At 36.9% G+C, this 25,843-nt stretch overlaps 1 protein-coding gene across 10 annotated transcripts in view; it reads left to right on the top strand.

Annotated features, from left to right (window-relative positions):
* lama2 (laminin, alpha 2) overlaps window positions 1–25,843 on the top strand; it is a 151,084-nt gene that overhangs the window by 31,731 nt on the left and 93,510 nt on the right. For 9 of the 10 annotated variants that reach the window (XM_017411919.2, XM_017411918.2, XM_017411917.2 and 6 more), the window contains exons 2-13: window positions 2,439–2,609; window positions 5,378–5,490; window positions 12,175–12,226; window positions 12,853–13,043; window positions 16,740–16,919; window positions 17,133–17,222; window positions 19,803–19,920; window positions 22,072–22,250; window positions 22,323–22,422; window positions 22,802–22,859; window positions 23,972–24,074; window positions 24,295–24,435. In XM_017411919.2, coding sequence (XP_017267408.1) covers window positions 2,439–2,609; window positions 5,378–5,490; window positions 12,175–12,226; window positions 12,853–13,043; window positions 16,740–16,919; window positions 17,133–17,222; window positions 19,803–19,920; window positions 22,072–22,250; window positions 22,323–22,422; window positions 22,802–22,859; window positions 23,972–24,074; window positions 24,295–24,435 — 1,496 coding nt within the window. Of the gene's footprint in view, window positions 1–2,438; window positions 2,610–4,701; window positions 4,790–5,377; window positions 5,491–12,174; window positions 12,227–12,852; window positions 13,044–16,739; window positions 16,920–17,132; window positions 17,223–19,802; window positions 19,921–22,071; window positions 22,251–22,322; window positions 22,423–22,801; window positions 22,860–23,971; window positions 24,075–24,294; window positions 24,436–25,843 lie in introns of those variants that run through there. The other variant, XM_025005009.2, reaches the window with a different exon arrangement.

Genomic DNA, 25,843 nt, shown 5'->3' with positions numbered 1-25,843 from the left:
GCACAATCTGAACTGGCCTGCTTCAGGGCTGTAGTCTTGCCTTTGGGTCCCCCTCACTCACTGTCAGGAAAAAACCTGACAGATTCAGATATCTGGATCCACGTTGTCTCTCTGATCTAAGTGTGTACCACTTAGATTCATATTTGTTTGTTGTAACACATTTGAAACAACTCAGCTCCTGATTAACTGGTAAAAATGTTTTCTGAAACCAGTCTTAGCTTCTGCAGCAGTAGAGTTCTTGTTACTGAAAGCTTTGGAAGCAGACTCACAGCTTATATGACACGCTGTGAGTATGCGTGTGAGAATGTGTACACACATGTGAGAGAGATTTTTGTGTCTTAGATGTTCTTCACAGTTCATCTGTGTTGAAATCTGGCCAAACAGCTGGACTCTTCTGGACAGACATACAGAGTCCGTCTACACGCTGACAAGTTTGTCTTCTCTGAGCTCTTCTCAGCGTTTCTTCGTTCGGCTTCCAACAGGACTGAAATGTGTCTGTAATGTTGTGTTTATCTGTTCAAGTTTTCCGATCAGGAAATGTGAACCATGTGTATTTTCAAGATTCCAAAACTTGAAGTTCAACGAGCTTTTCGGAGTGCTCCAGTGTTTTATTATGGGAACAAAACAGAGGAACAAAACCTGCAGTTGTAAAACCATACAGATGGTATAATCTGTGAATGTTTGGCTCAGGTTTCAGCTTCGTAATTTGCTTTCCTTTGCTCTGTCTAGTTTAATTTGATTAGTTCTGGTATTGCTGTTGACTGACTTCTGTTCTGTGTTCAGTTCCTTCTCTTTCTGACCTTGAGTTACACTTGTTTTCTGTCTAAGTGCCTCCCCCGTTCTGTATTTAGTCATTACTTCCCTGGGTAAATATTTTTAAATTTCTTTTTCTTTTGGTTCAGAGCAGCATCCGTGTGATTGTTTGTCCTTGTTTTGCCTCATCCTGTTACCTACTCTGGATTTCTGTTTTCAGATTACTCTGCTGCACCATTACTTACTTAATTTTTTTATTATTATGCATTTTATTTCTCAATCAGTTACCTCTAGCTTGCTCAGACCTTTGTTTATGTCCTTCTTTGACTGGATATGAAGACCTGTTCTCAGTGCTGGGTTTGCGTGATGATGACTTGTAGCATTTTTTAAATTGTGTTGGTGCGCGTTGTTGTTTGGAAGGCAGAAAGGAGTAAGTTGAAATTATATGCAGTGTGTATAAGGGTAACATTCTCTGCAGCTCTGCTTCTCAAACTGCTCACTGCAGGTCAAAACACAAAACTCCCATCAATAAAATATAACTTGGAAAAATAAGAATAATAACAACAATGCATTTAAAATAAGGGCTGTCAGCATAAGTGGCTCAAGAGGATTGACAATGCTCTTGTGTTTATATTGTTTTATTTTTGTGAAGTTTTTCAGCCATTTTTTGGCATTAAAGCAATGTTTCATAAACTAGTATTAGTACCTGCATAGCCGTTTTTTAAAATTTGTCAGTTGCAAAATGTATTTTTTAAATTACCAACATTAACTGTAACTGATATCAGGTCTACAGAAGTTCAAATTAATGACTTTAATTTATATATTTTTTTTATATATGCTGTAATATATTATCAAGTTTAAAAAGGCCAGTTACACTGGAACAGGTTTTGTGACTTTGCACAAGCTTTTTATCATTTCAGCCTTGATTCTGAATGGAAATAATGTTTTAGAAGCCTCAAGGTGGCATTTTTTTTTTTTTTTAGTTCAAGTTGTTTTGTTAAAAACACTTGAAATGCCACCCTTTCATTTTTATGCAACTCTGTGGAAACAATGATGTCAGTGCATCCTCTTCTCCTGGTTGTGTTTACATTTCACACCCAACAAACAGGCTTTATGTGCATGCTCCACGCCTTGTTTTCATCTATTTGTGTATTTTCCTGGCAGCCTTACAGTGCCACATATAGGCCTGGTGGAGTTACTGCGGCGCTTTTGGGTCATGTGAATGAAGACAGTTTTCAAAACGGTGTCTTGTTTGTTTTGGAAAAAACATTGTTTCTGTGTGGACAAATCCTGAGAAATATGTAACTAAATATATTTTTGGCAGTCAAGGATGTGCTGAAAGTTCCTTAAAACTCCCACTGTCATTTTGGAAGTTAATCACGATATGTTTAGTGAGTAAATGACAACATAACAAAGTTTAACTTGATATGAAATGGATGTTTATATTCATATAAATGAAAATAACAGATGATACACTGAGTTAAATAAGGTTTTTCCTGTGTATCTCACTGTCAGTGACAAAATCAGTATGAAGATGATGCAAATTCAGCATTTTGTTTTTTTATTAAACGCTCTTTGTTTACAAAAAGAAGTTGGAATCTGCATAACTTATACAAATGCATGTATCTCTTTTATCTTTCACTATTCTTTATAACAGCCTTTGTGACACTTTCTGTGTTTTTCAGGACTTTTTCCAGCTGTTTTAAATCTGGCTACGATGGCAGAGATTACGGCTAACGCGACCTGCGGTTCCAACGGTCCAGAGATGTTCTGTAAGCTGGTGGAACATGTACCAGGTCAGCCTGTGAGAAACCCCCAGTGTCGAATCTGCAACCAGAGGAGTTCAAATTCAAATGGTGAGAATGATTCACACCCCAACCAGATTTATATTCCAGGAGATTACAGAAACTATTTGTGCCAGATTTATTAATTGTTGCATAATTGGGCAGATGTTAATCAATAGTTTTGTCTGAAGTGATAATTATTGAATAAGCTGAGGAGTCGGCCACAAAATGACAAGATGACAATGTGAAATTAGCCTGCAGTCATTATTCAGTCAGCCAGACTGACATGTTATAATAGATCAACAATTCAATAAACCACTCAGCCAATCATACAGCCAAACAAGTCACTTTGACAGTAAATCAGTGAGTCATTAACTACAATCTAGTAATTAGCTGGTCAACAAATCAGCCAGTAAATCTGTTCGAGTGAACCTTAGTCAGCCAGAATGAGAATGAAGAGGTGATGGAACAGCAGGGAGAGAGCGAGGGTCAATAAAGGAAAAAAAGAAAGGAACTGAGGATAGAGTTACAACTTTAACTTTATTCATCTGCCCCCGTAGGGCAATTTGTTCCACAAGTAAAGAGAGACATGACTACAAACAGATCTACATAGGAAGAAGAAACAGATGGCAGTAAATACAGTGATCTATGGATCCACAGATCAGCACCGGTAGCAGAGATCTAATCTTTATGTACAGTTGTTTTAGTACATGATATGAAAATATTACAGATGTAACTGATGAATCAGGGCAGAAAATCATGATTTATTTTTTTTGAAGGGTCTAGTCAAGTAGTCAAGTTCCACAATTCCAGTATGAAACTGCTTTTTTTAGTTATCATTTCAATCACTATGACTTTTATTTTACTTTCTGCTACATTGTCTTTTTTCCCTGTTTTTTTCCTTACTGAAATAGATTTATATGTATTTACATTTAAACAGTTCTTTTTTACTTGACACCTTTACAGCTCCTTTTGTTTGCTTTTTGCCACTACACGTCCTTTTTGTTTGTTTTTTTCATATTTGCCTCAAGTCTGTGTTTTTATTTGCTACAAGTTTCAAGTTGACAGCCTGTCCCCGCTTTCCTGTGCAAAGTGTCAGTTCAAATCCAGGCTTTAGGGCAAAGTCTTTGTGTTTTTAATTAAAAATATGTATTTTATGCTAACTTGGTCTGAAATTCTTAATTTAAAGTGTCACTATCTAAAGAGCTTTTATAAGCTTGCTCAGAGTCTCCCTAAACCAAATTTTTAAACTCAGAAGAACAGAAACTTTAGCATGATTTTTATTCATTTAATTTATGTTTTTTTTTGTCCAACATGAATGCGTGGTACTTGAAATATAATGACCTATGATTTATTGCAGTCCGTTTGAGATATTGATATTTGCACTCACTGATATTGCAGTGATGATAAATTTTCAGTGTATTTGCTGTCTTTAATGTAGCTTCACATATCTGACATTAGCTTTCAAAACCATCAGCATAGATGAAACAGTAATCTAGTAAAAAAACAACAACAGTCAATTGGCAACAATTGTGCATGGGGTAAATGCAGCCAGGCTAATTTTATATAAGTTTGCTAGAATATCTGTCTGAAAGCACCTTCATAGCTCACTTGATTTTATAAATGAATATGTCAACCTATAGAAGAAAGTGAAAATTATGCAGTTAAACATGATGCCTCGTGGACTGCTACAATAACTTTTTATGGAAGTTTGCTGCACATTGAAGCTAAGAGGTAGAAGCTTTCTTGTTAACTAATAAATTACGTTTCCCCCAACCCACTGACTTGTTGTTTAATATAGAACTGCTTCAGTATTTTTAATAATCTTCCTTTTAATGAAGAACTCTGTTCTTGACTTTCTGGGTTGCTGCATTTTTTGTGACAGGTTTTTTTTTTGTGTGTGTTTCTGTTATTTGGTTATATTGCTCCTTGTGTGTTCAGTTCAGTTTCCTGTGTTTTCCTCTGTGCCATGAGTCACTTCCTCCCCTGTTTACCTGCCACGCCCATCTCCACCTGTACCTGGTCAGCAATCAGTCACCAGTCTCCAATGAGACAGGTGTCGCTCATCAGCCTCAGTCCATATATCCTGCCTTCCTTCCTCCTTCAGTTGATAATTGTTGCTTACTGACACTGTCTGGCTGTCCTCCTACTCCCTGTCCTTTTTTCTTCTTGGAAGTTCATGCTGCCATGCCACCTTTCTGTTTTAAGTTATTTTTTTTCAAGCTCCTCATTCAGTGGGAAGGAAATAAACAGTAAGATGAAGAAGGGTGTTGTAATTTGTGTTTGGGGGGGAGCAGACATAAGTGTTTCTAAATGAAATGCTATTTTTATCTAAATAGCAGTAGTTGTCTTTGTGTGATTATTTTAGCGGAAATGTCACACATGAGTAGCCAGTTAATTAATGGGTGGCATTCAAGCTGAAATTTCACAATTTTTTTTCTTGAAAATAACCTCGCACAGACTTGAGCACTCAAACACTTCTGAGCATGCAACATATAAAAAAACTGCATTAAGTTTTTTTCTGTACAATAAACTAACCAGTGTTTTATCTGCTTTATACATTAAAGCCATTTTTAGAGTAGTTGGGGTATTCAGAAATAGGTGATTCAAATGAGCTGACATTTTAATTAAAAGTGAAATTAAATTATGTAAGGTGGAAAGAAAATGTTTTTTTGTTGTTGTTTTTTTTACACGGCTTTTAAAAAACTGACCTTAAATGGTTAAAATGCCACAGTGAGGAAAAATTAATGTGATGAAAATTGTGAAGAACAATGTGAAATGCAAATCACTGTAGGCATTTCAGAACAGATGGCCAATAAAACGTGTGTGTTTGTGTGCAGAACATCATCCGATTGAATATGCCATAGATGGAACCAACCGCTGGTGGCAAAGCCCCTCCATCATGAATGGGATGGAGTACCACTATGTGACAATCACACTTGACCTGAAACAGGTACTAAACACTTTATATTCATGCTTGTTATTCTTTGAACATCATATAATTTTGGCGAGCTCCTTGTACTACAATTCATAAGTTTTGTGTTATTTGAAGAGTTTTTACTCTTTACTCTGATTTATCCAAGAGCTCCAGAGCCTCCACACCTTCGTGTTTTATCTCAAAAACAAGTCTCGGTTTGCAAATTGGAATTTTTCAGTTTGCCAATTCTGAAAGATTTATTCATCATTGAAAGTAAACACTAACTTTATTCAAGAAGTGGGATTCAACAAATTAGATATATATTTTTTTGCATTTTGTTAAGGTCAAGAGAATGAAGCTAATGAGGCACTGAGCTTGGATTGATGAGAACCATTTGGCTCATTGAGAAAAGTCACTTAAATATTTCTTTAAGGTTAAGAATAGATTAATTTTAGATGAGTAATCAAACACTAATACACCAGGGAAATGTCACAGCATAATGACATTATTTTAGACAAATACAGGAATAAAAATCGAGCAGCTATTAAAAACTGAGCTAATAAATTCCAAGAATTTGGCATATTTGTCATGCTGGTAGCACTTCTGGTTTAATTCCCAATGCACTGTCTAATCTTTGATAATGAAAAGAATAAAAATTTAGATATTGTAAGGGTAAAAGTCAGATACAAATAAGTGAAAATAAAATAAATATACAAATCAAAATAAATAAAATTACACAATTATAAAATTGTATATAATCTAAGTGTGAAGCTAAAATAGAAATCCAACAATTGCAGCTTTCCTGGTTAACAGCAGTTTTAAAGTCTTTTTAATCAAGCATTCATAAAAAAGTTGTATTTATATGCAGTATTTCCAGTTAGACTTTTACAGTTTACAGCAAAATGACCACAGATGCACAGAACCAGGAGAAAAAGAGCAATAAGCAAATCTGAAGTAAGCTGTAATAATTTATTTTCCCGGCCATCGAATGCCCAGAACATTAATCATACATCTGAACAGGAAATAAAGCAGCTGCCATTGTGACACCTTAATGTCGTTACGTCTGTCAATCACACCTTTCATTGCTCTGCTGCAGCTTCAGAGTAAATAAACTGCTTTAAATGGTCTCTGAAACACAAACACACCATTTTCACACCTGTCCAAAAAGTCAATCATCATGCTTATTCATATACTCACTCACCTGTGACCTTAAAGTTAATTTGTGGATCAGGTACTGTGCACAGTTTCTGACTGACTACTGAATGCCATTAATATCTTTGGATACATATGTGTGTTCTCATTTTGTGTATTTGTATGTGTGCGGTGCGATCAGTCCAATAGAAAGCTATTTACCCTCCAGTGCACTGAATTTCCCTTGTGACTACAGTCATCTCAGTCAGAAAATGACAGTGGCCTTGTGTGTTCGTGTTTGTGTGTGTGAGTGTGGTTCATCGCCTGTGACATCACCACTCTCATTTCCTCCCTTGTTATTGTTGAGCCTCTCTGGACAGAAAGACTAAATAATGAGAGAGAGTGGGAGCTGAGGGGCCTCGTGTGTCACTGCGTGTGTGTGTGTGAAGGAGACGATTGGTGTCTGTTGAAGTTGCTCCTCTTTTTTATTTCCAATGAATTCTTGAATTGTAATTGTGCGTGGAGATGCATCAAACTTGACAATACACTAGAAGTTGTCTGCCGAGACCTGTGGAGGAGGGTTGTGAATCATTTCTGACCTTTTGAAAAGTTGAACTTTCAATTATTTTCAAGGTTGAATGTAAATACGCGAGATTTTCAACATTTTCACCGTTGTTTCCGTCGCACCTCCAGTCACTCAGTATCAAAGCAGAAGGTTTGCAGTTGTTCATCTCAAACGTGTGAATTCATCTGATGGAATTGGAATTGATGATGATGATAATGACATGAACAAATCAGAAGTAAATATATCGGAACTACTTTGCCATAAGCACCTGAAGTTGATTTTCTGTGGCAGCTCCCTTCTGTCAGCTTCAGACAGGATTCACTTACAGTGCAGTTGTTATGGAAATGCAGCGATCAGTTTGATTGATGGACAGCGGTCAAATCATGCGCCGGCTCTGCTCTCTAGGGAGGAAAGGAGAACCTGGTGATCAGGGTCCCGAAAGAGGTTGTCACTCAAAAAATGCTTTTATGCACAGCTCCAAAATACCTCGAACACACACAAACTTATTTTCATGGTTATCTTAGGACTTTTGAAAGAATAGATTCTGTATGAATTGGTGGATGAACACTGAGGAAATGCAGTGTGAATTCTGAATGTTGAGTAACATTGTTGAGTTTTGTTGAAGAACGAATTGGTGTTCCCAGGCCAGAGAGGGCACAGAATTCCTCCAAGTTTTGGCTCTTCCTCCAAGTTGGAGATTTAGATTTACATTTAGCAAAACCATAGCTAAAAGCTAAAATTAGCTGAACAGAATATATTGGAATGAATTAATGAGTATTATTTTGTAAATGCTTAAATAATTCAAAAAGTATAAAAGTTGTGCTGAAAGTCACAGTACACTACTCCAATCCAGCTGACATTTTGGTATATGAATGGTTAAAAAAGCACAAATTGTTGTTTGATTACAGAAAACACACAAAAGCAACTATAAGCAGGAAAACGATAGCGTGAGTGCTGCTTTCACACAATTATTAAACGTTCAGATCGTTGATCAATGAAACTGGTCAAAGATGTGAGGGGAGGTTTCTACTTTTCGTACTTTTCATTTATGTTAAAAAGCCATTGTGTTCAATTAGAGGTTTCAAAAGTTTAAAAATCCACAGGAATTTTTTTTTTTTACATCTTGTAATAAAAATGCAGAAAAGCATGGCTGGCATAAAAGCACTACCACTCACATTAGTGTTTACTATACAGCTCACAACAAGCTTGCAACTCATTCAACACTCATCAGCTTTTTTTATTGATGCACTCTTTTATAAATGGGTCATTTCTGTCTCCAGATAAACGAGGCCCAACCAGCTTCTTCTTCATTTTCCTGATTAGCAGGATGATTGAGTCCATTTTCCGGGTTCTTTGAAAGTAGAATTATTGACACCGCAAGTTTCTTTTCTAAATATTCAAAGTTCAGGCAGAAAATGAACGTGGTGTGGTGCTTTGAAAAGAGACACTTGGTGTGGATCCATCTTTCTTGGCAACATATGTACCTCCTCATTGAGAAAACAAACAATTTTAGACCATATTAATATTTGAAAAGGTCATTTAAAGGCTAATATGATGTCTTGTTATCTTTGTCCATTCATCTGTCCGTTTTCTTTACCTGCTTTTTCCTGTCTGGGTCGCGGCGAAGCTGCAGCAGTCTTCGTGCACGAGACGGGGGACACCCTGGACAGGTCATAAGTCCATCACAGGGCCACATAGAGACACATGAGACAAACAACCTTTCATACTCTCACTCACACCGAGGGACAATTTAGAGTTACCAATGAACCTAACATGCAGGTTTCCGCTCTGTGGGAGGAAACCTGATATCTTTGTAACTAACTTGTTATCTTTAAAACTATAAAGTCAAAGTGGAACGACGCAATTTTCTGTTTTTGTTTTGTGTAATGTACATGGAAATATAAGACAAACATACAGCACATTATTAATGTACAAAAACAAACTTTGCTTTTCACGTTTCAACAGATACTGTAAACAAGGAAGTTGTGTTCTTGGAGCTTTATGTGCCAGGATTTTTTTTTGTTGTTGTTTTTATTTCTAACAGACATCATTAAACATAACATCTGTTGTGCTCAATGAAACTTTGTTGGTTTCTTGTTTGACAGTAGCTTGTGCCAATATGAGAGTGTGGGAGAAATTGTAGCATCTGGTGTTATGTGTAGACTGAAAAAAAATGTTAAAGAACGACTTACCAACCCAGTCTGTGAGCAATTATTGTGTAAATGTGTTTGTGTGAAAAAGTGTTGAGCAGTTTTAGACAAAGGCACACGGATTTCAGTGGCCAAACACGACATGCTGCTCCTCCTTTATCTATACTAGGTTTGTATTTACTGAAGCCATTTTATATGAAAACATTTTCTTTTTCAAATTTCATCTTTTTGAGCAATTGAGCTCAAATAAGAACGTTTCTATTTGGTGCTAAATTGTCAGGAGGCAGTCATTCAAAAGGCAGCTGCATTCAAAACATCTCTTAAACTGTTTTCAGTGGCTGCTCAGCTGAAAAGGTAGAAAAGCTTTGCAGTGATTTGGTTCCACTGAATATCTGCTGCTTGTTTTTGTGCATTTTGTTTGGCTGTGGGTTCGGATACTGGATGATTCACATTATGGAAAACTGGGCCAACAGCTACTTTATTACTCCAGTGAGATGTTAACACGTTTCATTTGAGGTGACAATAAATTTTAACGAGTCCACATACCAGTTCTGTTGCTCTGACGCCACGTCCACCTGTGCATGAATGTGTCTGTAAATCCTAAAGCATGCTTTAATGTTTGTTTTTTTTCCTTTTTCAAATCCCATTTTGGTCAGTCTTTTGTTTCCTCACGTGCAAATTGTGGTGGAATGTACGAACTGGAAATGGAAGTTGATGGAAGTTGCCAGTTTATTGAGCCAGGGGGAATTTTAACACTTTTCCATTTGAATGACCCGTAAACACCAGCTGCTCAGTTAAACTGCTGTTACCGTGTCCAAAGCAAACTGAGACAAAATGGATTCTTCAGACTGTTTAATTGTTGGCAACCCAACCATGGTGGACACAGAGCTTAAATGGATTGATATAGCTCTAAAATAAGCATTTTACTCGCTCATTTAGTTATCATGTACGAATATGCGCTAAAAGCTTTTTCCTAGTATTTAACGACTTTTTGCTTTCAGATTTGTCAAACAATTTATGCTAAAATGATTTGTTTAGTTTAGTATTTCAAAGATATTTGTGAGAATAAAATTTTACGGGTCTCCATCCAACTTTGTTTTTTGGGTTTCCAAGGACATTTCCACCGGGAGATAATTTACGTTTATCTTCAGGTTAAATTTTAAACCCTTCTGTTCCAAAAACATAAGGTCTCAACTCTGTACAATAACAATTTCAGATCTTTGCCCTTTTTATTTTTCTCTGTTTTGCCTTTTTTTAGTCTTTGAGAGCATTTTGTTTTCTTTGCTGTGGTTGGAAGTAACAAGGTCTTAAACCAAACATGATGAAACTTGCAGATTCCCCGCTGCTTTGAACTCTTTAGTTTTTGTGGTATAATGATAAGAAATAAGAAAAAAATGCTTTTAAAACCTTTGGTAAAATCTTATTCTGGTCAGAGCTCAACCTTAATGCACCTAAGTGATGTAAATGTCTTGAACGTAAGTGATGCTTATTTGCTCTAAGTGTGATCCGTGTCAGGACAACTATGTATTCATCTGATGCTATGTTGAGCTTTTGAGGCAAAAAAAAATAAATATCCCGTTTGATCCACATTTGATCAAGACTGAAAGTTGACACACTGCAGCAACCCCCGCCACACAAACACACACAGGCACCCACAGCATGGGTTAGCTGTACTGATCTGTGTTTAGCTTCTTGAGTTGTCTGACTGGCCTAAAATTGTCACCATATTACAAGATACTGCTGAAAGCTGTACTACTCACAAACACACACACACACACATCTCATCCTCAACATGAACATAGATAACAGTGACTCTTTGAAAGGGCCTTGAATGACTGGTATAAGGTTACCTTAAAAGACAGTTTCTCTCTCTCTCACACACACACACAAACACACTTGGTGGTTTTCTCTCCATTCTAATTGGTGCAATGTGACACCGCTTCCCACATCACGAGAAGAAAGAGAGAAATGCTCGCAGAGAAAAGAAGGGGAGAAAAACAGGGTGATGAAGAGAGACGGGGAGTCCACAGTCGACCTACATCTAATCTTTACATCGTCTCCAGCTACGTGTTTAACAGTTCTGGTCCTATCGCTGTCCTGCGTGTTTTAGATGTGCTCCTGCTCCAACACACTTTATTCAAAAGAATAAATTATCTCCACAGCTTCACATCAAGTCCTGGTCATCAGGTTAAACCAGGTGTGTTGAAGCAGGTAAAGATCTAAAACATGCAGGGCGGTGTGGCCCAAAGACCACAGTATATTTATTGTTTTTATAACACACAAACCCAGTTTTCCGTTATTAAAAACAAAAACTGATGTCCTTTATGACTAGTTACAATTGCGGGATAATCTGAATAAATAGTGTAAATCTTGTATAAATCTTGAAGTTTTACAATTTTTAGTTACTTTAATACTCTCAAATTTATCAGGAATCAGCAAAAACCAAAGCTATGAATTTAATGGGAAAAAAGAGTAACATTTAGATGTTTTAAGTTAATTTTTATCTTTTTGGTTTTGTATTTGGCACAGTGAAACTGTAAAAAAAAATCTAATTATGATACTTTTATAGATTCAGCTAAAGAAATTAGTACACAATATGTCTGACAGGCTGCAGGAAATAAAATCTCCCAAATAATCAGTTTTAATTTATTCGTGTTGACACAACACTGGTTCATCTCTTGAATTTAGAAGCTTTTGTATGACTGAATGATTCATGGATTAGCAAAAAAACAAAAACCTTGAATCTTAATACATTCAGGTACTGCACTGAAAATGTAGGACTGGCAGGTTTATTTAAGAAGGCACTGTGTTCAAACGTTTATCTTATGTTACGAGTTTTTATGTCATTTTGTCTTTTTTTCCTGCATTTTTCAGGTTTTCCAGATAGCCTATGTGATAATAAAGGCAGCCAACTCACCTCGTCCAGGTATGAATTCTGCTTTATTAAGGCAATTACATACTGTTTCAAGTGTTATACATCACCACTTTGGTTATAAAATTAGAGTGTGGGATGAAAATGCATGTTGCAAGCATATTTTCAGCCTCCGTCTCATTAAAAGCTAAATCCAGTAACTACTGTCTTAAGAGCAAATGATCTTCCCTCAGAGGATATGCACACACAGAATGATTAATCCCTCATTTTATAATTTTAACTTTAGCCTTTAATGGCATTATTGTGCCAATATAGAGCACTGTGCTGGAATGGCAGTAAAGTGAATTGAACTATAAAGTAAATTCCAATAAATGGGTCTAAGTCTAGAAATTTAGATTCAAATTTTAGTTTCACCACTTTCTTTGTATACAAATAGAAAACAATCTAATTTATTTAGCTTTTCCACTAGAATACACCCTTCATTTTGCATATAACAAGAGCTGGGAAAAAATCTGGTATGTTTTTTTAAAAAACAAATTTGAATATGCTGTCACTTTTCTGTGTATATTAAGCAGTGTGACCCAGGCAAGGCTTTAGGTCGTTTGTCATCATTCATATCGATCTTTTCTCAGTCCATGCACATATTTGATGCATTTCATCATTAATGTTTTTGTCCACAGGTAATTGGATCTTGGAGCGTTCAATCGATGGTGTGACTTTTGAACCTTGGCAGTACTACGCAATCACAGACACAGAGTGCCTGACAAGGTTCAACATAAACCCACGGACGGGACCTCCGTCCTACACCAGAGATGATGAAGTTATCTGCACGTCCTTTTACTCAAAAATTCACCCACTGGAGAATGGAGAGGTAATGCTTCACAATGTATTCTTGAGTTTAGTTTTCAGTCATTTGACTCATTCCTGGCCAAAATAAAGTGCCCCTAATTTTAGTACTTTTTCAGTTCTAAAATACATTTTTTTTGGCTAATGCCAGCAGCTGTTGTAATCTTTTATACAAATTTAGTTATTTTGCCAACAGGTCAGTAACATGAATCAGTAAATAGTGCCTTTGGGGCTGAATAACAATGAGGACAATTTTAAATTGTTTGTGAAAGAAAAAATTGACTTTCTTTTTTTTTTGAGATTATGAACACTGTATCGTCCAGGTTAATGTGAGAAGTTCACAAGCCAACATGTATAGTGTCTTGAGGTGAATTAATACACATGTTACGGGTAATTTGCACATCAGTAAAGGCACATTAACACATAACAACATACTTTATGTTCTTTAAAAACATTTGGACCACAGATTTTGACTAACCTGCAGATGAAACCTTTAATCCACTGAAAACATTTGGCTTCTTAAACAACAACAAAAAAAAATACATCAAAGTAAATCATGACGTGTAAATGAATTCCTATATCAAGTAAGAAGTAAAAAAACAGCTTTTAACGTTATAGCAGTTGATCTTTTAGGTTCCTGCATGTTTGCAGTAAAGGTGATGATGCAACAGTGGTAAATATTCAGTCCCTTCACTTTTTTGATGTGTGTTCTTGTTATCAAATTTAAATAGTCAACACTGTATAGCTTTGGTCGACTGGTTACTATTTCCAGAAAAGAAGCTTTTACATTATTTGTAAATCATTCATACATTACTTTGCATTTGTAATGTACATTTGTACATACATTCCCTGCTTTTTATTTGAACTGTTTGTTGTGTAACTGAACTGTTTGGGCTTTATAAACTCATCCCATAATGATTTTTCTGCAGGGAGTCAACAAAAAAAAAAATGGTAGGCACATCAGATGATCTGGGGATGAGTAATCTGGATTTGTGGCTAATTGGGAGAAATGCAAAGGTGAACATAAAGATGAGTGATAGTCAGGTGGTTTGGGCATGTGCATAAAATATTTGAGAAAATTCATTTAAATCATTGACAGAAACAGCAAGTTTAGATATTAAGCTCAGACTCACACAGTGTGTACACCAGTGTTTACTGCTGGGCTGCTTTGATCATCTTTGTTTGATTGCATCCAGTATGAACAGAAGAGCAAGCCAGCTGTAACTGGCATTAATAAAAAAGGAAGAGGACAACAAAACACACAAACATCCCCACACGTACACAAACTTGCAGTAAAACAAACTAATCCCACGTTTTCATCTCCCACAAACGATTGTAATTGCTGATGCATTTCTGAGTGCGCGCATGCATTCACACAAGTGTTGGTGTGCGCTCGTGTGTTTGTACTGTTCGTGCTTGTGTCCTGCGGGGGAGCGCTAGAGGGGGTGTGAGCTGGAAGATGTCAAGAGCTGCAAGTAACGACGGAGGTGTCTGAATCTGTGTGTGTGTGTGTTTGACAGCTCCCCAGCCGTCTGATCACAGTGAAACCATAATGAGTCGTACGCGATGTGTCACTGCATCGCACACACATTCACAATGTCACCCCACCACTCATCACACACGGCAGCGCACACACACACACACACACACACACACACAGCCACTGCCTTCGTTACTTCCAAGGGTGCAGCTTACACCCATCAAGTGTTCCCTCTGTGGCAAACACACACACAGTCAGTCGGTCCTCTCTGAGACTTTTCTTTTTCCAGATGCCAAATGTTGCTTTTGGCCACATTAGTGAGACAGACAGATAGACAGATGGACAGTCAGACAGACAGGCAACCCGAACCTCACACTGCTTTTTATGTGGCTTCTTGTTAATTAATTTTGATGCATGATGCGAACTGTATCACATTTAGTTCAGAGCTGATTTAAATGTAGGTCAGCGCTGGAACAACATTAGGTTTTTTTGTTTTGTTTAAACTTGAAGCAATCATTTAGTTTTGGATTCTGTAAAAAAATGTATACACGCAACTAGTGGAATATCAACAATGACTTTCAGAGAGATGTGCCACAACAACTTGTGATGCAAATGTTTGGACTCATATATCCACACACCTTTTCACACAGAGTTATGTCAACTATTTGCTCTATGATAAAGGAACATGATGTTGCCCTTATCAGAGAAAGTCACTCTCTGCATGTCTTGTCATTCTTGCTCTGGGCTGTGGCAGCCAACCCAGCTGTCAGTGCAGGTAAGCCCCTCCTGTACGGTTAGGATTGTGTTAGTTCATAGATTTTAATTTTTTATACAGTTCATTTTTCCTGAAACTAGTCATTTGCAACTAATCTGGTGTGACTAGAATGAGCAAAGTTCATTTTCTTTACTAGATACACTCACCAGCCACAGTTTTAGGTCCACCTTGCTGGTCCTGGGTTACCTTCAGAACTATTTTAATTATTTGTGGCATAAAGTCAACAGACTTCAGACCTCAGACCTCAGAGACTTTGGTCCAAATTGACATGGTAGCATCACACAGTTGCTGTAGATTTGTCAGCTGCGCATCCATGATGCAAATCTCCTGTTTCACCACATCCCAAAGGTGCTCAATTAAATTGAAATCTGGTGACTTTGGAGGTCATTGGTGAGTTTATAAAGGATGCCTTAATTCACATTCACAGTCATAAAGGTATTTTTTTTTCTTTACTGTAAGACAATTTATGGCCATTGTGTCGAAAATAAATTTGATAGATCTTGGTTTGATACAATCCTTAAACTTTTTTTCAACCCACTTGGGGTTTGGTTTACACTTTGGTTGTTTTGGAATAAGATTCATCTACTCTAATGTAATTTTATAAGCTTACTTGTTGGACCTTAAAAGATGTTATTGTTTTTTTTTCCAGGCATGTTAAGGATTCCTGTGCATATATATATATATACTCCATTGCATGTTTTAGATGTCTCGTTGTATATGAAAATGTCATCTCCTGTCTAATCAATGCATGCATAAATTATGACAATTTATATATATGTTACATAAAAAGCTTGATTTCTGGTCTTGATTTGTGCTCAATGAGAACTGCAGGTTTCCACTTCACACTGCTGTGAGTTATCTGTTGAACAAGCATTGAATTCCAAACAAGTTGTGATGTTGCAAATCATTTTCTGCACTTACACACCTCAGTCTGAAGTGATATTCAAGAAACTTTCCACACTCAGCACAAGAATGTGAAAACAATGCTGACTCTGCTCACATCATTCTATCCACTGGAGGTCAAACACGAAGTCGTAAAAATATGGATTCAAACACATTGTGGTGAGGATCCAATGAGGGTTAGGCCATTCTTTTTTTAAATTACCTGCTATTAAAGCTATAGGACTCATAAATATCTCCATATTTCATTGTTGACTGTGAAATAGAATATTCAAATAAAATATCTTTGTTTTTTAACCTTTTGATTGAGTTCACTCTTCATGATTACATTTTAAAATAGAATGTCCTAATTTAGTAAGATTTGATGAGTCACATTATGTGAAAGGTTTATTTTTTTAATAATTGTTTGTTAAAGAAAAAAGAAAAAAAGACTTTCTAAACTCTCCACTTACCATTATCCACTTGTCTTTTGCTACAAAAAAACTATGATCACCATAAATCCTGGCCTGGGAAGCCCACCTTTGTCTTACTTCTGATGTTACTTGTCTCTGTCTCTCTGACTCTAGATCCACACATCTCTGATCAATGGTCGACCCAGTGCAGAGGACCCCTCCCCGACCTTGCTACACTTTACCTCTGCCCGCTACATCAGGTTGGTGTTCCAGCGAATAAGAACGCTGAACGCCGACCTCATGACGCTGACCCTCAACGACCCCAAAGATATTGATTACATTGTGACAAGAAGGGTGAGGCTTAAAACAGAAGACTTTACTTTGTTTTGCTTCTTTTGTAACAAGTATTGTAATTCATTGTGTTATCTTTTTTTGAATCCTTATTTCTACTGAGAGACGAGAGCAAAGTCTCTGTCTGATTAAACCTCCAAATTTAATTTCTACATTGTTTGCTAACGTTGTTGTCATTCTGACAGACTTGTGCTTTCCTTTACTCTCTCTCGTCAGTATTATTATTCCATTAAGGACATCTCAGTTGGAGGAATGTGTATCTGCTATGGCCACGCCAAAGCCTGTCCACTCAACCATGTTACGCAGGTAAAAATCTTCACTCTACGTTTTTAAGCGCAGCTAACAATACCATCAAAGGAATAAAGCTCTTCCATGGCACTAAATGAGAGCAAAGTGAAGCCAGAGGCTTCGGCTTTTTATCCACAACCTTACATCAAACTTCCCGAGTGTGTGGCTGCCTTCAGGGACACAGGTGACACAGTGAAAGGTTGTCTCTCATGTCATTTCAAACAGAGGTGTAGTTGATACCAGACATCTGATCTTTCGCTCCTTTTTTCTGACCACACACACAAGCGCACATGCACGATCTTGTGTGCTTTTAAATGTCCTGAGGCTTAAATACAAAGTGTAGCTCCGATGTGACACTGGTGTCTCGTCCCTCTGAGATGATGTCAGTGACAATAAGTGATATCAGTGGTGTGTAAAGAGCTCCAATTTCTTACTTTCTTTTCACTCCTACTCCCATCCTGAAAGGTTATATTATAAAGGTATTTATACTAACTGAAAAAAAGTGTATCAAGAGCTGAGAGATGACGTCACATGCAAATTTAATACACCTGATGGTGGTTACAGTGTATTATGTGGTCATTAAAATACTTAGACAAGCCTGAATGTGACACATTTACAAGCACATTGTATTTGCAATTTTGTAAAGATCACACAACAGCCACCTGCTTTACTTTGACAGAAGTTCAAACCATTTCCTCACTAAAGTCCCAAGCAGCCGTTCAGTAAAGCAGATAAACTGGAGACCTGTGTGATAATTTTGTTGATCAGCGTCTACAGAGCATTTGCCCAAATGTGTGCTCAGCACAATGGCAGCCCAAAGCAGGAGCTGTCGTTGTGTCTCCGGGGAAAATTCACTGGTGCCAACAAATCCAAACTTGGCTCTTGCCTGGTTATTGTGCCGCACTGTTCTCAGTTAAATCTAACACCCTTAGCACATAACCCAATTTACAGAAATTCCTCAATTGAATTACAGAACATTAGAGTTGGCCAACATGCTGTTACATTCTGCTTTGACTGCACATCTTTAGTTATGAGTTTATTTCTCTCCTGGGAGAATAATAGTCAAACCAATTTGCTACTTACTGACAATCTGGAAAGCATTTTTTTTTCTTTCAAACTCCAGTGAAAGCATTGTTGTTTGATAGACTTTAAATAGGTTATTCTTGTCAATGGTTAGCTGTTTAGAGCTGCGGTTTTTATATTTATGCGGTCGTTTTCATACATAAATTATCTTACTCACCTGATGACTGATGTTTCTATGTTTATCAGGTTTATTATATAAGAATGATAAACCAGGAACTCCAAGACTCTTAGACTTAGCCTTTTTTTGTGTGCGTTAGTCATAACAACAGTAAAAAATATTATTTGTATAGCACTTTACAAAGATACAAAATGGTTTACAAAAAAGAATAAGGTGAGTTTGGACAGATAAGTGTTCACCTCAACAATAAAGATGCTTAAAAGATATCAGACATCATCCAAGGCTTACACACAGGAGAACGTTTTATAGTTAAATTTTTGAAGGTAAACAGAAATTTGATATTCCTGATTTTCTTAAAATTGTCCTGTGAAGAAGTCTCGATCTCTCTTTGTTACAGTCTGCGACCTGGGGATAGTTAGCAGGGAGTTGTCTATAGATCTTATTGGTCTGGAAGGTAAATGCCATGTTGGTGTTGCATTCAGGGGCGAGGTCAATTTAAGACTTTGAAGGTAAGCAGGAAGATTTTAAAATCAATACAGTATCCAGCAAGGAGTCAGTGTATGAAGGAATGCTAGAAAACTGGTTCTGATAATGAGTCTAGCTGCAGTGTATTGAAATAACTAGAGTTAACAGAGAGAGCACTGGCTAATAGCTGCACAAAGTGCATTAAATGAGAGAAGGCGAGAGTCGACAGATGTATGTGCAATTATTTCTTTAGGTCAGCCACTGAAAAGACGGAAAAAAATCTTGACTGAACGTGTTTGGATTGAGCATCAAGATTAAAGATAATTTTTTTAGCAACCTCATTTAGTAAAAAAAAAGATTGAAGACTAAAGACAACAAGACTGAAATAATTTGGGGCACCAGACAAGATGACCTCTGAGTTATCATCATTAAATTTGAACAAATTCTGGGTAAATGGAGAGCATTACTTCACTCTAACACCAGTATTACCATAGTATAAATCTGGTTGCACATACTACCAAGCATAATCGACTCTCAAGCAAAAAATAAACAAATGAACAAAGCATCTTGATGATCAGTTTAAGCTTCAGGACTGTCATAAACTTTGTCAAAATGTTTTTCTTATGTTATGCTTTAATTCTGTAACCTAAGAAACTATGATATGGTTATGAATCAAGGCTCATAATTATGTGTGTAATTGATATAAATTATTGTCAATCTAAGGTCTGTCATTTAGTTGTTTTTAATTACTCAAGGGACTGATTCAGATCTGTTCACAGAATACCATGTTTAGTACTCGCACATGATCAGCTTCCAGTCAACACACGATTCAATAATGAGCTACATCTGTTTAACCGATACAGCAAATCTGTGAAACTACACTGACTGTGTTTGTTGTGTTTGTCTGCATTCTTGTGTCTCTGCATATGTAGAAGTTTAGCTGTGAATGTGAACACAATACATGTGGGGAGAGCTGTGATCGCTGTTGCCCGGGTTACCACCAGCAGCCCTGGATGGCAGGGACCTTCCTCACTCGGCATGTCTGTGAGAGTAAGAAAAACGTGACACATCTGAATAACGCGCATTTAACTTGAGCTGATGTTAGTTCATCCACAACACATCGTTTTGGTCTGGAAACTTATTTTTTTTGGAGTTTTTATGATGCGTTAGTTTCTTGTTTATTGTGGTGCTATGTTTCTACAAACCCTGTGATACAGCAACATTACAGCAGAATCCCTATAATTATACTCAATAAAATTGTACATCAGTGGAGTGAAATTTACATTCCTTCCAGCCAGCTGGAATCAGCCTTTGGTGTATTAAGCCATGAAAAGTCACCTTTGCATCTGTTAACCTTGATCAACTGTGTAGCAGTAAAGGAATAAGGTTAGAAACTGTTGTCATAAAACTCGGGTTACAACATGTAATTTTCATTTTATTTCACACAGGCTACACCTGCTGAAAGACTCTGTAGTCAATGAGGCCTGATAACCACTTCTGACGCCTTGACATTGACCCAATGTGACTTGTGTGAAAGGAGGTCTTCAAACAGTTGTTAAAAGAACCAGCCTGGGTTGATTCAACATGTTTTCATCAATCCCAGAAGGTCTTAGAACTAAACATTTAGTGGGAGAAATAATAGCTTACTCAAAAAAATCCACAAACATTATTGTTTCTAAATTAATTAAAAGCCATTTTCTAAGGCTCAGCAGTGTTTAAATAAAACACTCTGACACAAACATGCAACTGCATCCGTGAAATAAAGCTGAAGTTCAGGAATTGCATTGGAACTTCAAATGAGAATTTAAAAAAAAAATCTAATTCTAGTGTTTTTGACCACTTTATTAAATGTGTTAAACTGTCAAGAGCAAGCCAAGTGAAGAGAAAAATGCTTTTATTTTCTTCAGTTTTAAAACGCTGAAGATAACTCACTGTTCTTCAGACAATGGTTAAATGTTACTCATTGTCTAGAGAGTAAAATAAAAGCTTTTTTCACAACTTCTGAGAAAATAAATCAATCAGATTGGTAGCCTTAGTTGGATATAAAATACCGTTGAAAAGGCGTTGGTAAACATACAGCCATACTTGGGCACATTCATGCTTTACCAGCTTTAATTGCTTTGCTCATTATTATTATTATTATTAATATTATTGCCACTGCCATACTCATACTGATAAAAACATTGGGAAAGGTATAAATTCAAAGATGCAGTCATGAATGTGTGAGATAATTTATTATAATGAGATAAATTGAAATGTACTAAATCAACGGTCACTTTATAGTTTTCAACGATGAACATGGGTCTAAATTTACATTTATCTATGTTTGCTGGTGTAGATTCTCAGTCATCCAGGCCATGGTAAATTCAAAAAAGGTTAAAAAACAAAAACAACTGGACTTCTATTCTGTAGTTGAAGACGTTTCGCTTCTCAGTGGTTTACCTACACCTCAAGGATAAGGGACACTCCTTTGAGGACGAAAATGTTCATATTTTGGACCAAGAAGACAGATGGTTCGAGAGGGGGGTAAAAGAAGCCATCTATGTCAAAAAGGAGAAACCAACATTAAACAGAGGAGGAGGTCTCAGATTCCAGCTTTCAAAAACATATAATGGAGCTTTAGGCCTGATCCCCAGTCAGTTTCACTCCAATCAACACCCATCAGTGAGTCAGACGAACAAGGACCCTAACGAGCCTCTATTGTTAGGAGAGTGAGAACAATTTGCAAGCAATCCAGCTTACATCACATCTCAGCTTTAAAAGACTCTGTTTCTGAATTGAGAAAGCTCCTCGAAATGTCTTCAACTACAGAATAGAAGTCCAGTTGTTTTTGTTTTTTAACCTTTTTTGAATTTATCTATGTTCTACCTGACTGTAAATATTTCCGGGACCCAAAGTTCCTTCTTTATAGGGGCCAAATTGTATAAATTGTTTGTTTTATTTCAAACATTGTCTGTAGGAGTTTGACTTTTTAATATCAACATGCTCCAAACAGTTAAAGACTTTAGTGAGAGGAAATGTCTTTGTGTGTATGCCTTGGCGTTTCTGACATGTTACTGTGGCACAGCAGATGTATCCTGGGGCGCGCGTCCCAGTAAAATGGGTCGTGCTGCGCCTTTGGTGTCGACTGGGACGAGGCCACACCACTTGTTCACTGGAGTGTTTTAAGCCCACCAACTTTCCACTTGTGTGTGTTTTCAGAGTGTAACTGCCATGGTAAGGCAGAGGAGTGCTACTTTAATCAGACAGTAGCTGATTTATCCCTCAGTCTGGACATTCACAGTCAGTACAGAGGGGGCGGAGTCTGTATCGGCTGCCGTGACAACACAGCTGGAATCAACTGTCAGAGTTGCATTCCTGGTTACTACAGACCTAAAGAGGTATGACAGATGTGCATGTCTTTACCTTACTAGTACTACTCTACTTAAATGTTTCTTTTTTTATCCGTCCAGGTGAGCGCAGATGAGGATAACTCTTGCATCCAATGCTCATGTGACCCTCATGGTTCTATCAGCCAATCATGTGTCGCAGATCCAAGCCAAGCTACGCCCAGTATGCAAATAATTTTACCTTTTCCTTCTAATTCTCCTTGTGTCTGTCAGTCTTGCTCTTTTAAATTTGCATCTTGAAATATAAATAATCTAATTCTTTCTCAAGAGATACCTTCAGGATTTTTATCTGTGCTTCTTGTTAGTCAAGCTTGATTTCCTTTGGGATTTAGTTTATTGAAGCTCAGTAGCATGTACAGAAACTTCTGCTATTAAAAAATATCCGAGTGAGATGAACTATTTATATAAAGATAATTTTGCACCCTTTATGTATTTTATTTTTTATTTAAGTGGAGCTATTTATGTTGCAGTCACCTCAAAGAGTTTTCTCCTTTTTTGTGTCTTTTAAAATGTGTGTGCCTTTGTGTGTGTTTGATTGACAGGTCAGCCAGCAGGGTCATGCTGGTGTAAAGAAGGTTTTGGGGGTCTGCGATGTGACAGGTGAGAGACTCACATGCTCACACACACACACACACACACACTGAAAGAGACAGACTTGTAGTGACAGGTGAGCAGAACCTTTCAGCTTGTGTCTGCTCCTATTAGTGCTTTGATATTGTCCAAAAACTTTGATTAAAATTAAAATTGTAGATGATGATATGACACTGGGAGCCATAACTAGAAAGTCACTTAATAAATGACCATAGTAGAGTCATAGGAAAAAAAGGCTGTTTTATTTTTTGCTTTGAGTGACTGTAATTGATGATATTACACATTTTCTAAAACAACCTGTGATTATATAGAAAAGCATTTTAATTAAAGGCCTAACATTCATTGAAGGAATGCATTCTGCCTGCAGCCATGCTATAGTTATAAACTAAGATCTTATGCTGAGAAGGAACAGAGTTATAGCTGTTTTGGTCACACCTTGTGCAATCTTATATGAGATTATAAAATCTTGCGCAATGTGTATATACAGGTGATGATGCTCAGATACTACCACATCCAATCTTAGTTCAATATCTGTAAAACTGACCTAATTATAGTGATGTTTGCGGAGACAAATATGATTAGCTGTTGTTGCTATCTTAAATTTAATTAGTTTAATTACTTTCAAAGAGTTTTAATAAAACTTGTCCAGTGGTTCATGAGATATTTTGCTAAAGCTACAGGCAACTAAACAGACACACAGGCACAAACATTACCGCCTCTTCGTCTTTAGAGGCAGGTGATTTAAAAACCTATTCATGAAATCTATATAAGCTAACAAAATACCTTTTATTCTTATTTGTTAAACAATATTTTTTTATCATTCTGTCATATTATTGTCAATGCTGCTGGTAATTTTTTCCCCACTGGATTAACACAACTTGTTTGTCGATTTTATACATTTTTCATAGTTGACTTACCTTTAGTCACTTTGTAAATTAAGATATTACTGCATGGGTTTGTTCATTTCTGTCTGGGATAACATTTTTCAGCAAAATAGAAGCCGTGGTTATTTTGAGAATTAACACGTTGAATTTGTGGTGGTTATTATTATCCATCCACACATTATCTTTAGCTCTTTCTTGTGTTTTTCTATCTTGATAGTAATTTTATTTGTCTCCCAGGTGTGCTGTTGGTTATAAGGACTACCCGTCCTGTCAGCGGTGTGAATGCAGCGTGGAAGGAAGCACGAACACGGACCCGTGTATAACACCCTGCGTATGCAAGGTCAAGACACACTCACATCTACAAAAACACACTCACTCTTATGCATGCGTGCACACACATAATGACAAGTACTTTGCATTAACCTTTCTAGCCCTGTCATCATTATTTTCACCACATTAACACTCCAATAACATGCTCTGTGCTCATATTTGAGGACAGCTCATAAACTTTGTTGCTTCCGCTCCTCGTGCTGACTTACTTTCCTCTTTCTCGCTTGCAGGAAAATGTGGAGGGAGAGAAGTGTGACCGTTGTAAACTTGGATTCTACAATCTGCAACGTGATAATCGACGTGGCTGTGAAAAGTGCTTCTGCATGGGCGTTTCCAGCCATTGCTCTCCTTCCACTTGGTTCTATAGGAATGTAAGCATTTACTTGAATTAGGAAAAAATATATATTATTTGAAATGACAACTACTTCCTGTCTGCAATTTATAAAACAAGAAACATTCACTGTAAAATTAGATTCCATAAACATCTGTCCATCGATAAGGGCAGCTTGACTTCTGACACAAATTGCTCTGTATAATGTTTTGATTTGTTTGCCCTTTTTGCCTTTGTCTTGCCAGCTTTTGGAAAAAAAAAAGATTATTTTCCAAACTGAGTGGGATTAATTAAGCAAAATAGCTGCAATTAGCAGAGCTGCTCACACAGATAAAAATTTTAGATTGTGTGCAGTCAGACTTTGAACTTTGACACGAAATTTTACTATGAATGTTCAATAACCTTGACAATTTAGAGATTTGAAGGAGCAGAACGATTGCTCGTCTAAATGAACAGAATCTTCCTTGGTATTTTATTGTGATCATGTTGTATCATCATCATTTTATATATTCCTCCTAATTTTAGAATAAACTGTGTTGCAAAAGAGGCACGAGACAAGTTTGAGGGAGACTGCACACTTCAGCGAAGTGGTTGAAAGGAGAACTCTGTTTGGTTGCTCCGAGCCAAGAAGATGTGACACTGCAGCAGAGTGCAGCAGTTGCCAAATATATAAATGGAAGTTGTCCAATACTCTGAGAAGATCCCGTCCCTCTGCCAAGATCAGAAGATGATCTCAGTCATCTAATGAGCAGATTGGGGTCTTTATAGTTCCAAAGGCAGCGGATGTCTTTGGGCCCTTTTCATGTCTTAATATACAAAACCTGAACCCATGTCATAAAACTGTGCTGTAAATGACCACAAATAACATAGTTATAGAACATGCAGCTAAGGATTTGTACGCACATGGGTTATCCTTTCTGTGAACACTAGATTTCTCATTGCCAGAAAAGCTTTCATGTGTTGTGCATGGTGTCTTAACAGCATCAATACTAAGCTTTTCATACGTTCCAAAAAGGAGAGAATTAAATAAAATAAAAAAATAAAAGTCAAAATCTTACTAGGCTTAATTATGCAATCAATTTTCCACAGTCAAAATGTAAATATTTTAATTCCACTTTACATTTTATAAATGAATTCATTACATTATTAAATAAATTTGAGGAAAAAAATAATTTTTTTTCCCTTTAATGTTGGCAAATCTGATAATAGCACAAATCAAGAAAAAGATCCATTGCTTCCAATTGAACTAACTTGCCACATAAACGTTTTAGGTATAAAATTGTTTCTGTTTGGGTAACCTGGTGGCTGTTTGGACCCTGGAAATAATGTTAGTAAAACATCTGTAGCAAAAAGTGTTTTTAGGAATGTATGTAATGCTCCTTTTAGTGGTCTAATGGGGTTACCAGTAGATCTACAAGTTATGCAATTCTTCGACCTGTGTTTTGACT

Source organism: Kryptolebias marmoratus, linkage group LG19, assembly GCF_001649575.2.
Source record: "Kryptolebias marmoratus isolate JLee-2015 linkage group LG19, ASM164957v2, whole genome shotgun sequence".
Classification (NCBI taxonomy): domain Eukaryota; kingdom Metazoa; phylum Chordata; class Actinopteri; order Cyprinodontiformes; family Rivulidae; genus Kryptolebias; species Kryptolebias marmoratus.
Note: the sequence above shows the minus strand (reverse complement) of the source record. Positions and strands in the feature narration are given on the sequence as shown.